A 20,193-nucleotide genomic window follows, 5' to 3' on the forward strand; every position below is an offset into this window, starting at 1 on the left:
AAGTTACTGAAGTTTAAAAAAAAAGAAAGAAAGAAAGAAAAAGAAAAAGAATAAATGAAATAGACCTGCATGAGTTTTGACCTCACAAAAAGAGAGAGGCTAGACTGTAAGTCCACTGAAATTTCACCGTTGACATTGATCTTTCATACGGAGTGTTCAGTATGGGGCAATATGTACTGGTGTAGCATCTTAAAATAGAATGTCGTTCATGGCTACACTTTTTCTTCATTTAACTCATCAGCATGTGTACTCTGGAGTCAGTAATTTGTGAAAATACATATAAATATATATATATATTTCTGAGAAAAAAGTTTGGCTTTCTGTACATTAGATTTTATTTTAATGAAGCTTCATATGAAACAAGTAAGGCAATATTTATGCCTGCAACAAGTAATGGCACCTATGCAGAGTAGTAAACTTTTAAAAAGCTACTTTAAAAAATGAAATGCAAAGCTATTTCCTTTTTTTTTTCTTTATCTGTGGTTGTTGCGTTAAGAAAAGGTGAACAGGACAGATACCAGGAGGTGTTTCCTGTTTGTGTAGACAGATGGCGAGTTGGCATTAACCATATATATGAGATAACATTATCAAAATATCTTAACCGCATGCATCACTTTCGAGAGTACTTTTATAAAGCATTTTCTTTCACTACTTGTGAAATTAATTAAAATGCATACAAATGTGATAGCTAGTAAAGTAGATAATTATTAACTGTCCATAATATGACATTTTTATTTTTCAAGCATTGAGTAAGAAGTGTTTTTGTAAAATATGCCACTGCAAGTGTGTCTATGCAAACAGGTAGAGCTGCCTTTTTTCAAAGAGAGTAAGGCAATTGCTTGAACTAAATGGCTAACTGGAGCTTCAACAAGCTGTGCAACCAGAGATATTTGTTTGCTCTCGGCCGATATGAGTGTCTCTTCCTTATTCCTATTTGTATTGTCCCAGACACCACAAAAACACAGAAGAAAGACATCGAGGATATGACATAATGAAGCATAACGTCAGTATATAAAACACTGGCTCCTATCCAACAGCAATTCATCAGTACAGCATTCCTTACTATCTTTTTAGTGCCGACAGAGCTGCCATGAACCTATTCCCTTAATCTATTCTATTTTTAGATCTTCTACTTTTGTCACCTGAGGTTTGTGACTGATCTGTCACTTTGCTGTAATAGGTAAATTCCAGCATCACCAGTGTGCTCCTAATCCATTTCTGGTAATGATTTATCTGAGGCCAGTAATAACTGTCTGCTATTAGACAGTAACAAAGAATTTATAATCATCCCAGTCATCCCAGGCACTGCTAAGAGAAAGACAAAATATCCAAGGAAACAACTTTAATTGTAGGATGGCATCCTTAGGAAGAAGAAAATCTTATAGGTTGGTCTTTGAATGTGTCCATCACTCTTCTGTTCAACTAACTGATGAAGCAGTCTTTCTGTCAAGTGTTTTCCCTGATGACACATAGACGACTGTAGCAGACAGAAATAAGGGCCCAGTCACCTCTTTGAAGTATTTTTCTGAATAATAGTTTTTAGACTGATTTTTCAGTGATTGTCTTTCTCTAATAGTGTGACAGAAGTCAGGACTTTCTGAAATACAGYTTTTGATTACCACTAATAAGATGAGTATGACAATGCCATGGAGACTAGAAATTCTTTGTAGCATCCCACTACAGGGACCCAGCTATACAAGCTGATGGGAACCTTCTGCCTCTTTACTAAAGTAATCTTGGCGCTCTTTTAACACACTGATTGRTAAGAAGAGAGGGCCTCCTGGAGCACAGATGAAGCAGTAGAGAAATCAGATATGCAAAGAAATTTTACTTTTGCTATAGTAAATCATTCAGCAGTCACAAAATTGGAAAATTTAGACTAAGAAAGCAGWTATGAGCAAGAAATCTTACCTTTGTGTAGATAACATGATGAGCGGCTACTTTCCAGAGCACTGGATGGGGGTGGGGGGAAGTGGATTCGTAATGTCAGGTCCCTGAGTTGCACCAGCAAGCTCTCTAGGGGCTTGGCTGCCTACTGTAGCTCCTTTTACGCCTCTGTTTTAGACCACTCCAGTTAGTGTGTCTTAGACAAATCTGCTATGGAAGTGGGATAAGAGGTGTGTGTGAACTCATTTGTGCTGTTTGTGCTGGCACCAGAGTTCCCTACTGATGTAGGCTTTTTTTAAGTGTACTAAAATATGCATAGCATATTGTTTGCTAATCCCCAACAGGGACTCATGGATGGTTTAGAAGCATTGATTAAATAATTCATCAGATTGGTTGCCTTCATGTGAAATCTTCCTGCACTTTGCCAGCCAAGTGTGTTAGCATGGTCAAAACCCACTGTAATACAGAATTTATCACAAAATGAAGGGGAGAAGAGATCTGCAAAATAATTTCTGTGAGGCAAGGCAGAGTGTTGGTCTGGAAAACTCTTTCTGCCATTTTGCTAACTGGCATATGTGAGCTTTACTTAATACTTTTTTTGCTGTTTCCTTTAGGACAAATTAAATTTTCAGACCGTCGAGTGTTTTCTGGCCCYGATGATTTTAGGTGGTCTCTAGGTTCTTACACAGTCACCATCCATAGTCTTGATCTCTTATCTTCACAGAATCACAGAGTTGATAAGGTTGGAAGGGACCTCTGGAGATCATCTAGTTCAACTTCCCTGCTCAAGCAGGGTCACCTAGAGCATGTTAGGGTTTTGAATATCTCCAGAGAAGGAGACTCCACAGCCTCTCTGGGCAACCCATGCCAGTGCTTCTATCTTCTGTGGATCTGAAAACTGTGCTGGGGTTTTGATATTAACTGCGCTTCCTGGCTGTGCTCTGTGGGATAGCCAGCAGTAAGTCCTGCTGCAGCTCCCTGAATCTGTGCTCTTTGAATCTGACTTTGTGCATGTTCAGCRTATAACTAGAGGCAAGCCTGCAAGGGGAAACAATTTTCTAGCAGTTAAGGATCAAGACACATAATGTGCATGGCTTTGATACAGTAAATAAGGTAATATATAGATTATTAGATGACCATCTGGAGTATTTTGGGATTAATCCTAAACATCAGTGCTCACATAGCTTTACAGAGTCTCAGCTTTTAATACTTTTTATTGTTATATTTCAGATATTCTTATGTTGTTAATATGCTTAAGGGTTATGGTTGTCACAATTTTCAAAAGTAATTGAAATATTCTGAGGGCAAATGATTGGGATTTTTTTGCTACTATTTTGATCTAATTTTTCTAGTCTATTAGTTATTTCTGGGAGAARAATAACAATTTTGGCATGGAAATGTTCTGAATACGTCAGTGCATATCTGTAGTTTACCAAAATCTCCATTGCAAAACTGCATAGTTAGTAATGACTCTGCTGTTTTTTATCGGAAGTMATCAATTACATATGCGTTAATTAGAAATGTATTGTAAATTTAGGATAAGGAGGCAGACAAATCTCTTTGTAATGTTATGTGACAGCGCACAGGGTAGAGAGCGTGCAAAACCAAGCTGGAGTAGGTGGTTCAGTAGTGAAGATGTAAACACAGCTGGAAAGGTACATTTATTTCAGTCTTCAGATAGACAGAGGTAATGATAAATGAATACATTTATTGTAAATTTTGAATTTCATGTTTATTATACTGTATGACTTTGTAGCTGGTGCTACAAAGAAATGTGTCATGGTCTGTTGGCAGTTCTCAATTCACCAATTTTATTTAAATGACCTTTGGAAGGATTGTTTTCTCCCCCTGAGGTCTTTTCAGGATAATAAGTACAGGCAGTATTAATTCATTGTTTTTGCTGAACTCTAGAGCTTGATGAACTTCTGGAAATTCAAAATTAGTGAATTAAAACTCAACATACTTTTGAGTTAGGAGAAATTATAGATGAGGAAGTTACAAGACATGTGATTTTTCAAGACCACAGAGGAGTAGTGCAGTGGTGTCAGTAGTAGATCTGAGATCCACCCCTCTTTTTAAACTACAAAGTAATTCTACTCTGTGTATGCTGTTTGGCTAACTTAAGGCTTGTATGGAATCCTTCAGTTAAAACTTGGTAACTTTTGAGCAAGTGCTTTATGTATTGTGAAAAAAACAGAAGTATAGATAAGTAAGATTTTTTTCAATTCAGAATCATTAATAGTGGAAACTACGTATTGAAAACTGGTGATAACTCCTAGATACCGCACATCTTCCCAGAGGGGAAAAAAATGCGCTATAGCCAGGAGAGACTGGAACATACTCCTCAACAGGGACTTTACAAGGTAGTGCTTCAAATCTCATGACTGTGCTAAAGCTTTTTAAGTGTGTTATTGCACTGCCCCCTGCGGTGTCTAGGCTCTTTGGGTCTCCTTTCCAGACAGAAAGGAAGAAAACAGAGGAAGGGGCGGGAAAACTAAATAAATTAAACTTTTTTGTCTGGGAGCATGTTGAACTGCCACTGATGATCCGATTGCACAGTGAACGTTTAGTGCTGTAGGAGTACATAAAGGCAGGAAGAGCCCTAGCCGAGAGAAAAAAAAGAAAAACCTCTCTAAAGAGGAAGGTCTTCTGAGAAGCAACAGTATAGAACTAAAATAGAGCAACTAGAGGAAGGAAGTCTGTGTCCTATATATACAAAAGGAGAGGGGGATCTTCTCCATAGTCACTGAGGGAGTGGGGGAGGAGGACAAGGACAACACTCAAACTGCAAAAATTTGTAAAGAATGCTGAGATTTGGGAGTTTTGCTCTTCTTCCATGCTTGCAGGGGCTATGTTTGTAATGCGACACAAAATCCCTTCAAAAATGTTTTTTTAAGCTAATAAAATGAAGATGGACTGATTCTGGATAATTATAATGCTTGTACTTCACTATTTGAATTTTATGTTCTCAATGTCTTATTTTTATAATACTTTTTCTAAGCTTCGTTGTTAAAAGAAAGTTTTGAGTTCTGTGATTTATACCGTACTTATATTACTACTCTGTATTTTTATTATTAGAGTGTAGTTACAAAATGTTTTGGCACTGAAACAAAACCAGATTTTCCAATGCTATTTAATGTGCTAAAGTTAGATGAGAAGGTCCGTGTGTCTGTAGCAGTCGTGTTGGTGCCACAGAAGTAGTTGTTTATGTGGAAAGTCTGTCACAGGTATCCTGAAAGTTGGGCTCGCGCTCACTAGTGTTAGTTCTGAGTTTCCTACTGTGGTTTTGTTGATGCATTAAGAATCCATTTTTGCTTTTTTTCAGTTATATATTGCATGCTTTTTCCTAGCTAACTGTGGTGGCAGTCGTGTGCACAGCACTTGCAGGACCCACCAGTGTACCTCTTCCTAATGAATCCCTATTGGCAAGGAGAGCAGCTCCTTCAGACTCGGTCTGAAAGCCTTCACTGTAGTAAACTGAAATCTTTCACAGAGCATGTGAAAAAAGAAATATGGCAATCCTTCCCTCCTTTTATTAGCACGTCTCCTAAATTTACAGCAAATACTTCTAATAACCAGAAAGCAGTAACCAACCCCAATTTTGAGTTTGCTAAGAACTGCAGCAGTTTTTGTTGTTTAAAATAAAGTATCTTACTAAAATGTTTGCCTTTTATATTATGTGTAATGGATGATTTTTCTTCTTTAAAAAAATCTATATTTCTTTTTGAAAAGACTGACAGTAATGTCTAATTTCAGGGTGGGATGATTAACTGGAATAGACTGTTTCCTCCTTTGCGTCATAGACATAATGCAAATTATCAAGATCATCGCCCGTCTGATCAAGAAACACCTCCACCTACTGAGGTTTCTGAAGAGCAGGTAAGTATTTTTATATTTTAAAATGTCATTAAGCACTGGTCAGGAGTTACCTCTCCTGATTATTTATATCTGTTCATACAATTTCTTGAGTGTTCTCTACAGTAGCACAAATTAGAATATCAGATAAGAGCCATAGTACAGGGATAGTGAATTGTCATTACTTTTCAAACCAGATTACAAATTAGCCTAGGAATTCCTGCATTTATGTGTAACTTTTGTATATAAATATGGTTGACTGATCTCACATACTGATGCTATAAAGAAATTGTGTGTTTTCTGCCTAGTACAGACTCAGAGATTTTCTTTACTTTGGTTGTATTATCAGAAGAGGGGATATTCTACTAGGAAATTTAAGAAATTAGTATTAATCTTGTTTTTTGTATTAAGGATTTTTGTGTGTATGATCAAGGTCTCCAAGTTCTAGCCTGTCTTTCAGTTAACTGTATTGGTCATTTTATGGTCTAAGGTCTCAACGGCTCTTGAATGAGAACAGGACTTGCTAATGTTGTGTTGTCATGTTGTTATTGTCTAGGTAGTTTAAAATATTGACTGAGACAGAAATCTTTAGCATAATCTGATTTCTAGTTTTGATTCAACACTAAATTACATTCAGGATGTTCAAAACGGTAACTGCACCAGTGGTTTTGGTTGAATGTCTGCTGGCTAGATAAATAAGGAAAAAAAAAAAAACAAAACAAAACCAATCCCAAGAACAGCTTCTTAGACCAGTCAAACCTGAAGTTTACTTCTGAACAACCTGAAATCCTTGTCAGTACCAGATATGGAGTGGACAAAAAGATTTCCCCACTGTGCTGGTGTTTTTTGTTTTGGGGAGGAAGTTGTTTGTTCTTTGATTCACAAATACTGTTTACTAAAGCTTTTATTGTTGGGCTGCAATAAAAGAGCAATAAAATTACTCTGGCCTATGCTGGCTTCTGACTCAAAGTCTTTAGGACCAGATTTATGAAAGCACTTCAATATATGCTTACATTTAATGACATGGAGTTGTAGAGTTCAGCTGATTACGATCATTGGGAAGGGTGCGTAGTTACTGGGAAAGCAAAAATGTAATCTAAGCAACCCCTGATTTCTCAGGATAGTGTTAATTAGCTATGTAAGTTTTCTTAGAATGGAAGAAATGCATTTTTTTTTCTTCAGATTRAAATTTTCAAGCATTGGCAAAGCTTTTGGTACAAAAGTCTCTGCTTTTCTTGTGGGTTAAGTACCTTAAATTACCAATATACATCTCTTTGTTGGAGCTGGATTCAGTTCCTTCGGTTTAAACATATTTAGATGAAAAGCTTTTTGTTGTTGCAGTTTATTCCGTATGATGCCCCCCTCGGTGTTTCTATAAATGGGAGCATTGCACTCTGCCCACCACTTCTTTTAAAGTGAGAATTCATGGCATCTGCAGTAAGAACCTTTCTTCTGAAGTGTATTTCTGTGGTTGCCTTTTATTATACTGCCTGACCTCTTTCTTGTAAAACCATGATCTTATCTGAAAAATCAGAAGTTGGAACCTTTAGAAAGTTGCTGGGTATGACATCCAGTTTGAAGTTAAACTATCGTTGCAGAGATGTCTGAAGTAGCAGTTCATTTCTCTCTACAAGAAGATGAGAAACTCACATTGGGTTGTAAAGGGGAAGGGGAGAAAAGTACAAAAACAATCAGTTAAATATTTGATATGCTGATAGCCTTGGTTTTCAAACATTTTGTAACAGTGTATTTATATTAAACTAGAGAAAAGCACAACATTAACTGGGAAAATTCTTTAGTGTCAGGAGAGTCATTTTACATGATGAAGTATTTCAGAGAACAGGGGACCCCTACCCACAGGCATAACTAGCAATGATATATTTCTGAATAAGCSACCAAAGCAGAGCAGGCTGGAAATACTGAAAGTGCTGCAGGTGTCTTGGAAGAGTTTTTTTGGTTGCACCTTTCTTTTAAAAGACATTTAAAGCTAGAGATGCTCAATACCAGTTAAATTTCCAAGCAAAAGTGCTAGATTATTGTGGTCCCTGGGAAATGCACGTTGCTGTTGCACCCGGAGAAGGTTCCTTCTGAGATGCAAAAGACCACTGCTACCTTCCCACGCAGCTTTGTTTTTCTGCTGCAGGCTTCATAAAAGCCCGCCAAAGGAAGAGTGGTGGTAGCTCCCAGACAGCATTTGTACCCCATGACTTCCAGTTTCAGGAGCTGTGGTGTCTGATCACAGGCCGTTCGTAAATAATGGAGCTGCATGGTGAATACTTTGAATTTTGTGTGCTTCTCCCTGCCTTCCTTTTCAATTCAGTTTTAATCTTCTAGAGTGATATTCTGACTTGTAGTTATACTTAATTGAGAATCGTAGGCTTAAATGTGCTTTTGATAGAAATGTAACCATTTAGAAGTTAATCCTAGCATACGTTACCTTTGGTTATACCTACATTACTCTTTACATATGGTGATTTGAGAGTCTATTAGCACAGAAGAAAGTGGCTGGCTGCCAAAAGTGTATGATGGCATCAGGAGGGATGGTCAAGCAGTTATAGGTTACCAAAATCACTGTCTCAACGTGACCATTTCCAGATTATTTATCCATCATATGTGATGACTTACACTGTTTTGGTAGCATTTAGAATCCTTCGGTGACTTTGACCGAACCATTTTAAATCCGACAGTACCTCTGCGTTAGGGCTGACTTGTAGAATTCTTCTAAAACCACCTGAAGTGAGTGTYTGGCTTTGTTTTAATGAGCTCTGGAGTAGTAGTTCTTTTCAAGGAAAGTAGAGTGTATAGACAGGTTTTCACATCTGCTGCACAATCCCATGTTTTGGTCAGTGCTAGCCTCTCGAGGGCCCAGTCTTGCCTAGAGAAGCAAGCCTTGAATTCAGATTTTAGCTGTCGTGTATGGTGTCATACTTCAAAAAGTGCCTACCAGGTAACAAACTTCCTTTCTATTTTAGTCTTCTTCCGAAGTGGATCAGCTAGAAACATACCGGTATGGAATTTTCAGAAAATGTTTATTTTTGAATAAATTATCATAGGAGAGCATAGATCACAGAATGGTAAGGTTAGAAGGGACCTCTGGAGATCATCTAGTCCAACCCTCAGCATAGCCCATACGGGGTCATCTCTGATCTGTTGCAAAGTTTTCAAGCTTGTTCAAGCATGCCATCTCCAATACACCTTTGTGATGGCAAATAGTCATGCTTGCTTACTGTTTAGAAAGGTAGGCTGTTGCACAGACCAATAGTGGAAAAAGTAACTCTGTCACTGTTACATAACTAATACATACATAGTGTCAAAAAACCTCTGGTTTAAAAGTAGTTTTCTGTTATTTCTTTGACAGGTTGCACGACTTATGGAAATGGGATTTTCCAGGGGAGATGCTCTAGAAGCTTTGAGGGCTTCAAATAATGACTTAAATGTAGCCACTAATTTTCTACTGCAACACTGATGGTTTTCTGTGTGGAGGAACTTAATGGGTTTGTGTAAGTCTGAAAGAGAATCAAAGCCACCTGCTGGACAGACTCGCAACGGCTGTCCCTGCAAGCGGTGTTAGAAGAATCTGTCTCCACGTGAGTGATGATTCAAAGCAATGTTAATGAAATGACGTGAACTGTTCCCAAGCCTTCAAATCAATTGATTGTTTCTATTCTGCTTACCATTTGAAAATAACTTTAATTTCTACTTATTACTGGATATCATCTAAATTTGTTTTAGAAATAAAATAGGTGGGGATTTTTTCTTGTGAATCATTGTTAGACATGTTATCCAAATTAATGACTAGGAAAAGAAGCTCCAGCAACTACAAACAGCTAAATTTATCTATCAAGAAAAATCATATTTTCTTCATTTACCAGTTTAATTCCTCTAGCTTACATGTTATTTTACAGTATTTGATTTTTGGTTACAGTAATAAGATGTTTGAAGGTCACTTCCTTTTCAGCTCAGTAAAGGATTGTGGGAATGTTATGTCATTCTTCAGATAGTTTTATTAATGCTTGTAATATTTTATTTCTTGAATTCCCTTTTAAATAAAAGTTGTCATTCAGCACATAATACACACATAGGATAAGAGAAATTTTATATGCATATTGCAAGCTACGATAAGTGACCACTGTAAATTTAAATTTTACAAACTGAGTAAATGACTATTCAGATACAGAGCATGAAGGTATTAACTGGAAGCAATAAAGGTGAATTGAATGATACAATAAGATCAGAACTGAGATTGTTTGAATGACTTCCATGTCTGATTCAGACAGATTTCCATAACATAATGTAGGTATGCTCAGTGTCCTATGTGTCACTTTCATTTTTTGACCTGGCTACATACTGTCTTAAAGAATAACAGAAAAAGTTAACTTTTCTATATAGTTCTAGTTTTCTACTGTCAAAGATGTGAATTACCCTGCACTTGCTGAATCCTCACTGTTGGAAACCGCACTAACTGTCGATCACAGACTKGAGTATTACACTTAAAAGGATTTGATTCGGGCTAATACAAGAGTTACAAGGTAGTATGATGCTGATTTTGAAGTTTAAAATGAAAAATGGGTTTATTTGGCTAAACTCTCGGAAGTGCTCAGTTATTAGCCCCGGAGGAGTTTGGGGAGGTGGGGAGGAAAGAGGGCCACGTCTCTGAAAAATGAAGCTGAAGTAATACGAAATTCCAAACTGCAACTCCATGATGAAATGGATCTCTACCCGTACCTTAACATTTTATGTATGTTTGAGTATATGTACTTTTGTTTGTATAGTGTGTTATATGTGTTTATGTACACACCCGCATATTTAATACACACATTTAGAATAAGATAWAAGTCGTCAGAAGCATAATAAACACCATAGCAGCTGGTGAAAAGAGAAGATGGTGAAAGAATACAGAAAGAGAGAATAATTTGAAAATCTAAATTACTAGATGTTTACCAAAGTACATATTTGTGGGGTCTTACTGTGGTCTGGAAAATGAACCAGGAATTACTTACTGGGAGGGGAGAGAGTAAAACTGGAAAAAGTCTTTCAGGTGTACAAGTCCTCCCCCAGAGATGGCATCAGATATGTTCATCTATAGGCACCCTTTGGTAATGAAATCAGGAACTGTGTGTATGTTTAATATTTCCCAGTAAATGTATTAAGAAATTGCTTGGAATGAGCGTACATTTTCCTGGGCTTTGATCAGCCTGCTTCAGGGTTTGGCCTGCGGCTACGATAACTTTTCTTATAAGGGCAGGGTCTGATTTTTAAGTGAAAAGTTTTGTTTCTCTGAAGCTGAGTAGCACTTCTTCTATCTAGATTAGAGACATTTCTGCAGCTGGATAACTCTGGAAACTGGTTGTCATACAACGGGAAAGGGACTAATGTAAGAATCTCTTCTAAAAAATACCACAATGATTTGTATACGCAAACTAGTTAAATGTTTTGAAACAGTTACATGTTTTACTTTTGAAACATGCAGACTCTTCCTCCACAACTCCTTTATAATAAGTAGCAATAAATGGTAGTGAATTACTTCAGAAGTAAAATTTTATCTGTAAAGAAGAATGGTGTTTTACCATCTAGGCCAATGTAAATTGAATATGACCTGTGCCCTTTCAGATATTGTCCACTTTAGGAACCAGCACATATTAGCATTTATTCTGTGGAATTTTAAAACCTGTAGAAACGCAGCCTGGGACACGTCAGTGGATATTCTCAAAGCTTAAGTCCTTTTTTGCTGTTAGGTATAGGAGTGGTATCCAGATCTCAAGTCTATGTGGAAAACCCCATTTTGCTGGGCATTCCAGAAAACATACTCAAACACAAGAGGTAAAATCCAGGTCTTAATAATGTCAACTGAAAACTCCCCTTGACATCTGTGAGACCAGGTTTTGCTCAAAATTCTTTCGAGGTTGTGATTTCCACTCAAAAAAGGAAAAGTGAAAAGTCCCTGATGCAAGCGAGTACAGCTCCTGTTCCCTGCAACAGTCACGGAAGAAAGATTCAAGCATGAGAGCTGGAAAAGAACTCATGGAAAAGAAGTCGGCTTCCACCCGACTGCGAAGCTTTGATGGACCATTCCTGTGGATGTCAGGAGTGGGTTCTTCACAGCTTACACAGAACACAGCTGTCCAGAACAAATTTGAATATCTCATCATACAGTTTCTTTCTTATGTGCTATACAAACTACATTTGTAGGCAGGAAGGAAATGCAGAATACCTTCCTATGAAGAGGATTTTATTTCCCTAAGAAACTCACATTGATTACAGTAAAGGCAAGATTTAGTACCCCTGGTTAAGATTTCACTAATAGACTGGGAATATTATCATTTGCAACAACATTAGAAYAATTTATTCGGGACTTTCCTGGACTGCTGTGTAACGCTTTGAAATACATCTGTAGAGAGGTTTGCATCTGTGGGAATCTACCTGATAAAATGCCAGGTTCTCAAAGTCTTAACTTTTTGCTGAGATGCAGAATAATTAGGCTGTGAGCCTGTCAAAGACATTTTCCTCTCCTCAGACTGGATTTAAAGGCTGCATGCTACCTCTTACGTGAGCAAATGCACTGTAACAGTTACTCCATATATTTACCTGTGCTCTSTAGCACTTGTTGGTGCCTCTGTGAACACCAGATGGAGAAGAGGTCTAATTACTTTTGTCTGAAACAAATAAACAAACAAAAAGCAAAACTTTGCAGGGTACTGGACAACTGCCAAAATACTTGGCTATGCTTCTGCTTATTTATATACAGAGGAAGAGAGTGTTACAATGTTACGCTTATTATCAGTCTGACCAGTAAAACTGGAGGTAAGAATTAAAAGTCTATAGTCAAGATATCCATCTCCTAAATATATGTGTAGATTTGGAGTATATTTGCAGTTACAAGGGCACCCAAATTTAAAAACACTCAGAACAACAGCTGTCATGTTGTGGGGGAACTGCATCTCTTCAAAGATAAATAAATGCACAGTATTTATTTGAACTGATATTTTCTTTGATGCATGAATGCATTGAATTTCTTATTTGTGTTCTTCCACAAAAAAAAGAAAAATGTATATTGTCTTTCCTTTACCTGGRAAGCCATAGCAGTAGGTATTTTATATAATTGAGTACAAATACTAATGTATTAGGAGAGATGTGTGAACACACAAACACATTATATGTGTGTGTGTGTATATATATTTATATAGGCATGCATGTGTGTATAGATATATTCTTAATATATATTTATATGTGCACATTTTAAACTCTTTGGGTTTAACTTTTACATTTCTGCTATTTCCATATTTAAAGGGATGCTTTGTCCATAGGAAGTGAATGTGACCCTCAAATAAAATTCAGAATTGGTAATTGCTACCAATAGTTTCCAAATATAAGAAAGAAACAGGTAATGGGAACAGAGGCGCAGGAAGACCCGATTAATTGATATTACTAACAAGAATCTCAGCAAATCAGTATTTTAACTGTTGTCATTTGACTTTTCACAAGAGTTTTAAGAGGAGCCTGGAAGTGTGAGCTGGGCTTGTGGATGTTTGAAGGAGACTACTCCCAAGCCTGAATAGTAGAGTAGCGTGGGAGAAAGCATGAATGTACTTACTTGAAAAGGGAGTGAAAAAAATCTGTGATCATGACTGAACTGAAAGCAGGATTTGGCTTTTTGACCAAAGTAGAGATTGTAAGATTAGAAAAGGAGAGGACTTCAGGCAGTTTAGGGAGATGGAACTGAGTGGAAAAAGGAGAGAGTTTGAATAAAATGAGCAGACCAGAAATGTGTTTAGAAACATAGAAAATGGACTGCATAGGACAGAAAGAAAAGACCTGCTGAGATCAAGGTGGGAGAGGGTGTCGCATTATACTTAGTTTGCTTTGGGAGGAATTCACCAAAATTATGAAAGATGTAAATATGAAATATTGCTGGCTAATCTGTAAATGAAAAAGCACTCTTTTCCAGAGATATCAGATAGGAGGATTGTTCCATTTTATCTGGTCATTTTTGCCTGAGATAACACCTGTAACCAAGAAAGAAAACAGAATAATCACAGCTACACAGTAATGAGGCAAACACAAGAGTCACCACAGTACGTGACAAAGCAGATGCTTATGGTCTTCAAAGCGTAGTTAGTCCTGCCAGCCTGAATCTGTGCGTGGCACCCTGTCCCAACTGTAGCCGTRGCAAGGGCACTAAACAACTCCCAGCAGCTCCCAGTTCTTCCCACAGCAGGTTGTTTCTAAGTTCCTGTGCCATGAGCCAGCTGTAGCTCACTGCCTTTCTGTGGAAACAAATGTCCTGCGTAGAGGACATGGAACGAGAGCTTGTGCTTGTCCCTTGCCATTTCTCAACATTTGCTTTGCTTGCAGGCTCGAGAGAGACGTGCATGTCTTTGRGAAGAAATTTTACATAGGTCTCCACATCGCTTCTGTTCACCTGGCCCAAACAGTCACAGCGAGGCTCGTTACTTGGCAGTGAGAAGCTTTTATTTTAAGTAGATATGTGCATTTTTACATGATAATGTTTTACCGTCTGACAAAGATGAGTGTCTCTGTATGAAAGAGTTTTCATTCAGAACAATTTAAAGGATGGACTAAAGTGGTGCGTTGTACAGCACAAATATTTTACTCACAGGTAATCGAAAGTGTAATCAGCAGCTGTTGTCCCCCAGTTTGCTCCACTGAAACTTTTGCACTGAGCTAAAGCACACAGTTATGAATGACCACTAAGGAGAAAAAAAGGCAGTGGCGTTTGCAGCTCCATGCAGTAAGTTGCCACGAGAAGGTACAGCTTGTTAGAGAGGCAGGTCTTCAGCAAAGATGGCACATACTTTCTGCACTGCATTTAATTAATTCAGCTAATCACCCRTTTGCAGAAGTTCAAGAGAGAACTGAAATATGGTAACTTAGAAGGTTTTTACTCACATGGATTTGTGAGTTATAAGGGACCCTGCATGAGTTTGCTAAGGAAATCTCAGTTTGTGCAACGTGTATATAAAGTCTGTAAAACTACAGAAGACACAGTAGTGTTGGGTGATTGCAAAAACAAAAAAAGGCGTCCTTACTGCCCTAAGTTAAAAAAGTGATTTTCCCTTCTTTCTTTAGGTTGAAAAGCCATATTGCAAAGAGGCTGTATTCTGGGTTGAAACAAAAATTAATTTAGAGATACCTATGTACAGTGCAGTATTGACTGCCTACCTGGCAAACTTGCAGCGATCCGAACCGGAGCCCCTTCCAGCGATGCTAACGGTGCGCTGTTRGCTCGTGCTTGCTGTGCACCTTGCAACCATAGTATTTGTTAAATCCATCTCATTCTTACACGGCTCTAAAATTGTGGTGGGAGTTCTAAATCTATTTAAAAAAATAAAACTAACAAAAAAAGAGGCAAGGTCAGGTTTCAGCTCTCCCTCTGTTGGGGAGAGCCGGTTTTGCCGCGGGGCGGCGGTAGCGGTGCAGCAGAGAGCCGCAGGCTGCGCTCGGCCGGGCCGGCGGACGCAGCCCGCTCCCTGCCGTGGGAAGTGGTGGAGGCTATAAGATGTTGCCATCAATACTGAAACATAGGAGTTGCCTTCATGGGGTTACACCTGAAACCAGTGAGGCTAATGTATTAGGTGGCTGGGGAGGAGTTGGGCGTGCAGCTCGCAGCAAAGCAGCTCGCTTTCTCCCCTCCCTGCTCACACAATAGCGCTCTGTCTGCAAGCTCTGATCACTGCTGCCYTGATGTTATCGCTTTTGCTGCATGAATGTCTGCATGTGTTCCTGTACAGGTATCCTACATCTAATCGCAGAATCTCGATGGTAATTTGAGATGCGTTTGCACTGAAAAAATGTCAGAAATGGAGCAAAAGCAGCAGCAGTTCAGTTACTGATAGTGGCTGATAAGAAAAGGGATGAAAAATGTTCTCAGAAAGTTCATGCACAAGGCAAAGTGAATGGCAGGAAATTTGCAGCTTTCCACGGGTTAGCTGCTTTGCTAAGGTGCTAACCGATTAAAGCAAATGCTCTGTGCGTAGTTTAGATGAATGAAATGTAGCTGAAGTATTCAATCGCTCTGTACGGCGTTCTCTTCGCTCCATTTGTGATTTGAGTGCGGTGCTGCATTGTCAAGCTCCTACAGCAGCCGATGCTGTAGGCACGTCCGCCAGTGGGCAAGCTGGTCCAGGCGATAAAACAATTCTTTTCCTTGGTACTTCTGACCTGTTCTGCACAAATCACTTTKCTTCCTATCTGTCGTGTGTCTTTTCTGCTTACGCTAATTGTTTGCTAGCTAGATGTTTTTAAAAGCAAAGGGTCCCAGGCTGGCATGAGTCCAGGGGAGCAAGGCTGGATTCCTCCTTTACGGTGCTCGTCTCATTTTAGTAAGTCACAACGTGCGACTGTTTACTGCTGCTCAGTTTTCCTTCTCCAAGGGTTCTCGCTGGTGGCAACAGAATGAAAGACAGGGATATATTTGCTAACAGAGCCCCTTAGGAGGAGAAAAAGGAGAAAAATAGCCCAATAACCAACAAACCAGACTATGTTTACACACACTGTCTTTTTCTGAGAAAGGCTTCTTTATAGATTTGCCTTTGCCTCTGCTGTAGGTCTCAGCCTAGTAAAAATCTCTGTCTTGGTCTTGGGAAGGCAGATTGACCATAGCTGTAGAGCTGTGCTCCAGTGTTAATGTGGAGGCTTGTTTAAGAGCTATAGCTGTGTAATATTTCCTTTTGTTCTCCCAGTAGCCCCTGTAATGTTAGATCATTACAGTCATATAGGAACTTGAGTTGCAAGGATGACAAACTGTTCTAGGTAGTAGCAGATGACATAACAGGGCAACAGTCACCAGCTGTGGATTGGGGAGGTCAGGCTGGATGTTAGGAAAAATGTTTTCACCGAGAAAGTGATGCAGCACTGGAGCAAGTCACTCAGGCTGGTGATGGAGTCTCCTTCCTCATGGGTTTTCAGGATTTCGGGTAGACAAAGCCATGGCTGACCCAGTGTAGTGTCAGTGATGGTCCTGCTTGGAGTAGGATGTTAGAGTAGATGCACTGAGGTCCCTTCCAGCCAATGTTTCTTGGATAATTTCTAACAGCACACCATAACTACCCAGTAACCACCAGTCTAGCCAGGCTTCTTTACAGTGTGTGGACCATTGATACTCTTAAATATTGCATACCAGCTCTTGTGCGTTGTAACACAGTTTTGAGGACACAAGCTGTCTTCAGTCCGGTCCACTGAAGCCAGCCTGGCTGTGAGTAGGGCTCAGATAACCTTCAGGAGGTTAATCTCCCTTTCAGGAGGTTATTCTGTGCATCCCTCTCAGTCAGCCCTTCAGGATGTTAGTTACCGAAGCAGTAGGTAAAGCCATCATCGTCCAGAAGCTAATTCGTGTGCGTTTAAACAATAAAGGGCTGCACATGTCTGTATTATTAACCTTCCAGCAATAAAGAAAAGGTTACTACCTTCTAGAACAATTTATATTAATTAAAAGTGTCAGTTCATGAAACATTTTTAAGCTTAATTTTAAGAAAAATAAAGCTGGTTTTCTCCTCTTTAATTTCTGTGTGTGTCCCTCTGTTTCTTCCAACCTCAAACATAAAACAAGCATCCCAGGAACTACAAAATTTGCTGTGTGTTTCTCCTTGGCAAAAGCCCTGTAGTTTGGTGATTTCAGAAAAAAAAGTTGGAGAGGTCCTCGGGCATGCTGAATTTCTCCTCACTACATGACTTCCAGCACGGACAAGAAACAGACCTCGCTCCTCCTCCCCCTCTCTGTGGTTGCACGTAACCTGCCCTGAGAAAGGCATCCGAACTGATTTGCACACCGACTCACGCTGCAGTTCCTCAAGTTCAAGCAAAGGTGAGTCAAGGCCACGTTCAGTCACCAGTCAGCTGTCCTCAACTCATTTCAAGTTATGGGCATGACCTAATTGAAGGCTTCCCTGGAAAGTGCTGGCCAGTGAACCCAGCCCCTCTAGGCATCTTCTCCCAGGACCCACAAGGGCGCTGGGAGCCACTAACAGAAACCCCAGGCTGAGCACAAAGCGGTTTTGCAGGTTTACACCAAAGCCATGAGCTAAGCAAGCCCCGTTACGCCCTCCCCAGCAGCAGGTCCCCATGCGACCGCAGCGCCGTAAGCAACAGGGAAGGGCACCCTCGGGAAGGAGCAGCAGCCAAAACAGCAAACGCGGGCGGTGACGCTCCCAGGAGCTGTGCGAGTTCACTGCTTTGCTTATCTTCCTCTGCAAAGTACTGTTTTGGCAACTCGCGCATACCCCACGCTTCGTGCTCGCCCCGTACCGCGCCTGGGTGCTGCGGCAGGACGCTGTCCCCGCGTGGCGGCAGAGCCGAGAGCGGTGGGTGTTTGTAAGCGCTGGGAGGGAGCCCCGCGGCAGCAGAGCCGTCTTTTCTGTATGGAAGTAACATCGCAGCCTGCCCCGAGCTCGCGCAGCCTGTGCTGGCGGCACCAAGCCTCGCGGGGCTGCAGCCCCGGCGTTACGGGGAGCAGCGAAGGGGGAGGACGCAGGGACAGCCGTGCCAGGCCTGTGGTTACCGGTAGCCACAGGCCCAGGGGATGTGGGACACGCGTGGGAGGGTGCAGCGCCAGGAACCCCCCGCTCTGTTTGCCACCCAGTGCCGTTGGCTGAGCGGCCCCCATTGGGACTGGATGAGAACGTGCGTGGAGACAGCGGGTCCAGCAGGGCCAAGCTTGGAGCCAAGCATGCTGAGCTGGGCAGGACCCACGGCCCTGGGCCCCAGGGAGCAGAAATTGCCCCCACAGAGAGGAAAGTTGGCTTGGCAAGAGCCCCTGGCTCTGGGCAGGAGAGCGATGAAGCCTGTCAGAGATGCAGGTCCTGCTCTGCACCTGGGCTCCAGCTGCTGCCATAAGGAATGGCCCATAAGCTGAAGCCCACAGCAAAAAGGAGGGGGTTGTGCCACTAGACGGATACGGAGCCAGGTGGCTGGCTGTTGCTGTTGCTCTCTGATGGGGTCTTGGCAGTGGAGGAGGTGGCCATGGAGCCGCTGTTCCTGAAGATGCGGAGCAGCCTCCGCTTGTAGCCCCGGAAGGCAAAGAAGTAGATGATGGGATCGATGCAGCAGTTGAAGTTCATGAACGCCACAGTGACCTGCAGGGACATCTTGAAGGCTTGCTGTTCACGGCAGGACGGCTGATACAGGATCTTCCTGACCATGAACTGGACGATGTTGAGATGGTAAGGGCTGAAGCACAGCAGGACAGCCAGCAGCACTACCAGGATGACAGTGAAGGCCCGGCGGTGGTGCCCATTCTTCACTGTCAGGGAGTTCTCCTTGGCTGTCTGGCAGAGCTTGAGGTTGATCTGCACATAGCACACCAAGATGATGCCCACGGGCAGGAAGAAGCCGAGCACACAGGCCCCCAAGAGCAGGTAGGGCAGCTTAGGCACCTCCTCAAAGTTGAAGTACTCCATGCACGTCAACTTGTCACCCATACGCCGTGTCATGGGCCGCAAAAGCAGCGGCACCGTCTGCAGGAACACGATGAACCAGATGAAAACGCAGATGCCYCTGGCACGGCTCATCCTCCGGATCCTGCCAGGGTGCCTGGTGCGCACCACAGCAATGTAGCGGTCCACACTCACACAGGTCATGAAGTAGATGCCCACATAGGTGTTCATGTAGAAGATGAAGGCTGTAGCCCGGCAGAACCCATCCCCAAAGGGCCAATCAAACTCCAGGATGTAGTAGGCGATCCTGCCTGGCAGYGCCAGGGTGAAGAGGGCATCAGACAGGGCCAGATTCACCAAGTAGAGGTCGGTGGAGTTTAGTTTCTTCTTCCTGCGCTGGAAGGTGATGCAGAGGGCCAGGATGTTCCCACAGGAGCCGAACACCAGCAGGACGGTGTAGAAGAGGGAGAAAGCGACTTTGGCAGAGAAGTGGTGGTTGTGCACGTTGCAGCTGCTCTGGTTGCCAGAGGTGAGGTTAGCGAGCGAGGACATGGCCTCAGCAACAGCCATTTCYGTGGTGCTTCACGGTCTCCGTCGCTCTCCTTGGAAGAAGAAGAAGAAGAGACGTGAAAGTGGCAGCTTATAACTGCTAACTGCTAACAGGAGTGGTACCTATAGGGCTGGGTCTCGTCAAGAAGCAAAAGGCCTGGCCCCCGCTCCCTGCCGCCCCCCTCCCGGCTCGCAGCGCTAGTCATTTGGAAAAACGCATCTCTTGTGATTTCGGTGTGAGCGTCTCAACAAAGGCTGTGACTCATCGTCTGCTTTCTTCTTCTTGCCACCAGCTCCCCTTAGGCTTTTTTTCGCAAGTGCAATCCCTACCTGAGAGGATTTGGGGGGTTGTGGGGGGGGGGGCAGCAGGTCACGCACGCAAGGTGTGACAACCCCCGCGGAGAAAACGTCCGTCCCCGCAGCGCCGGGGCTCTGGTGGAGACCTCGGTGATACTCCGGGCCGGGAGTGAGAATTTAAAAAGCCCAGAGCAACCCACTCGCCGCCCCCGGCCCG

General features: G+C 41.6%; 2 protein-coding genes across 2 annotated transcripts in view; one reads left to right on the plus strand and one right to left on the minus strand.

The window, feature by feature from the left end:
- The window catches only part of UBAC2 (UBA domain containing 2), a 110,987-nt gene extending 93,727 nt beyond the window's left edge, over positions 1–17,260 (plus strand). The window contains exons 10-11 of the mRNA XM_085306030.1: positions 5,644–5,766; positions 9,101–17,260. Of these exons, the coding sequence (XP_085162156.1) occupies positions 5,644–5,766; positions 9,101–9,208 (231 nt within the window). The 3' untranslated portion in view covers positions 9,209–17,260. The remainder of the gene's footprint in view (positions 1–5,643; positions 5,767–9,100) is intronic.
- Positions 17,261–18,641: 1,381 nt separating this feature from the next.
- Positions 18,642–19,700, minus strand: LOC146595301 (G protein-coupled receptor 183-like). The gene has a single exon (XM_085306039.1). It carries the CDS (start codon positions 19,698–19,700, stop codon positions 18,642–18,644), a length of 1,059 nt encoding a protein of 352 aa, XP_085162165.1.
- Positions 19,701–20,193: the final 493 nt, after the last annotated feature.

Source organism: Rhea americana, unplaced genomic scaffold, assembly GCF_003343005.1.
Source record: "Rhea americana isolate MKP2758 unplaced genomic scaffold, rheAme1 scaffold_23, whole genome shotgun sequence".
Taxonomy (NCBI): domain Eukaryota; kingdom Metazoa; phylum Chordata; class Aves; order Rheiformes; family Rheidae; genus Rhea; species Rhea americana.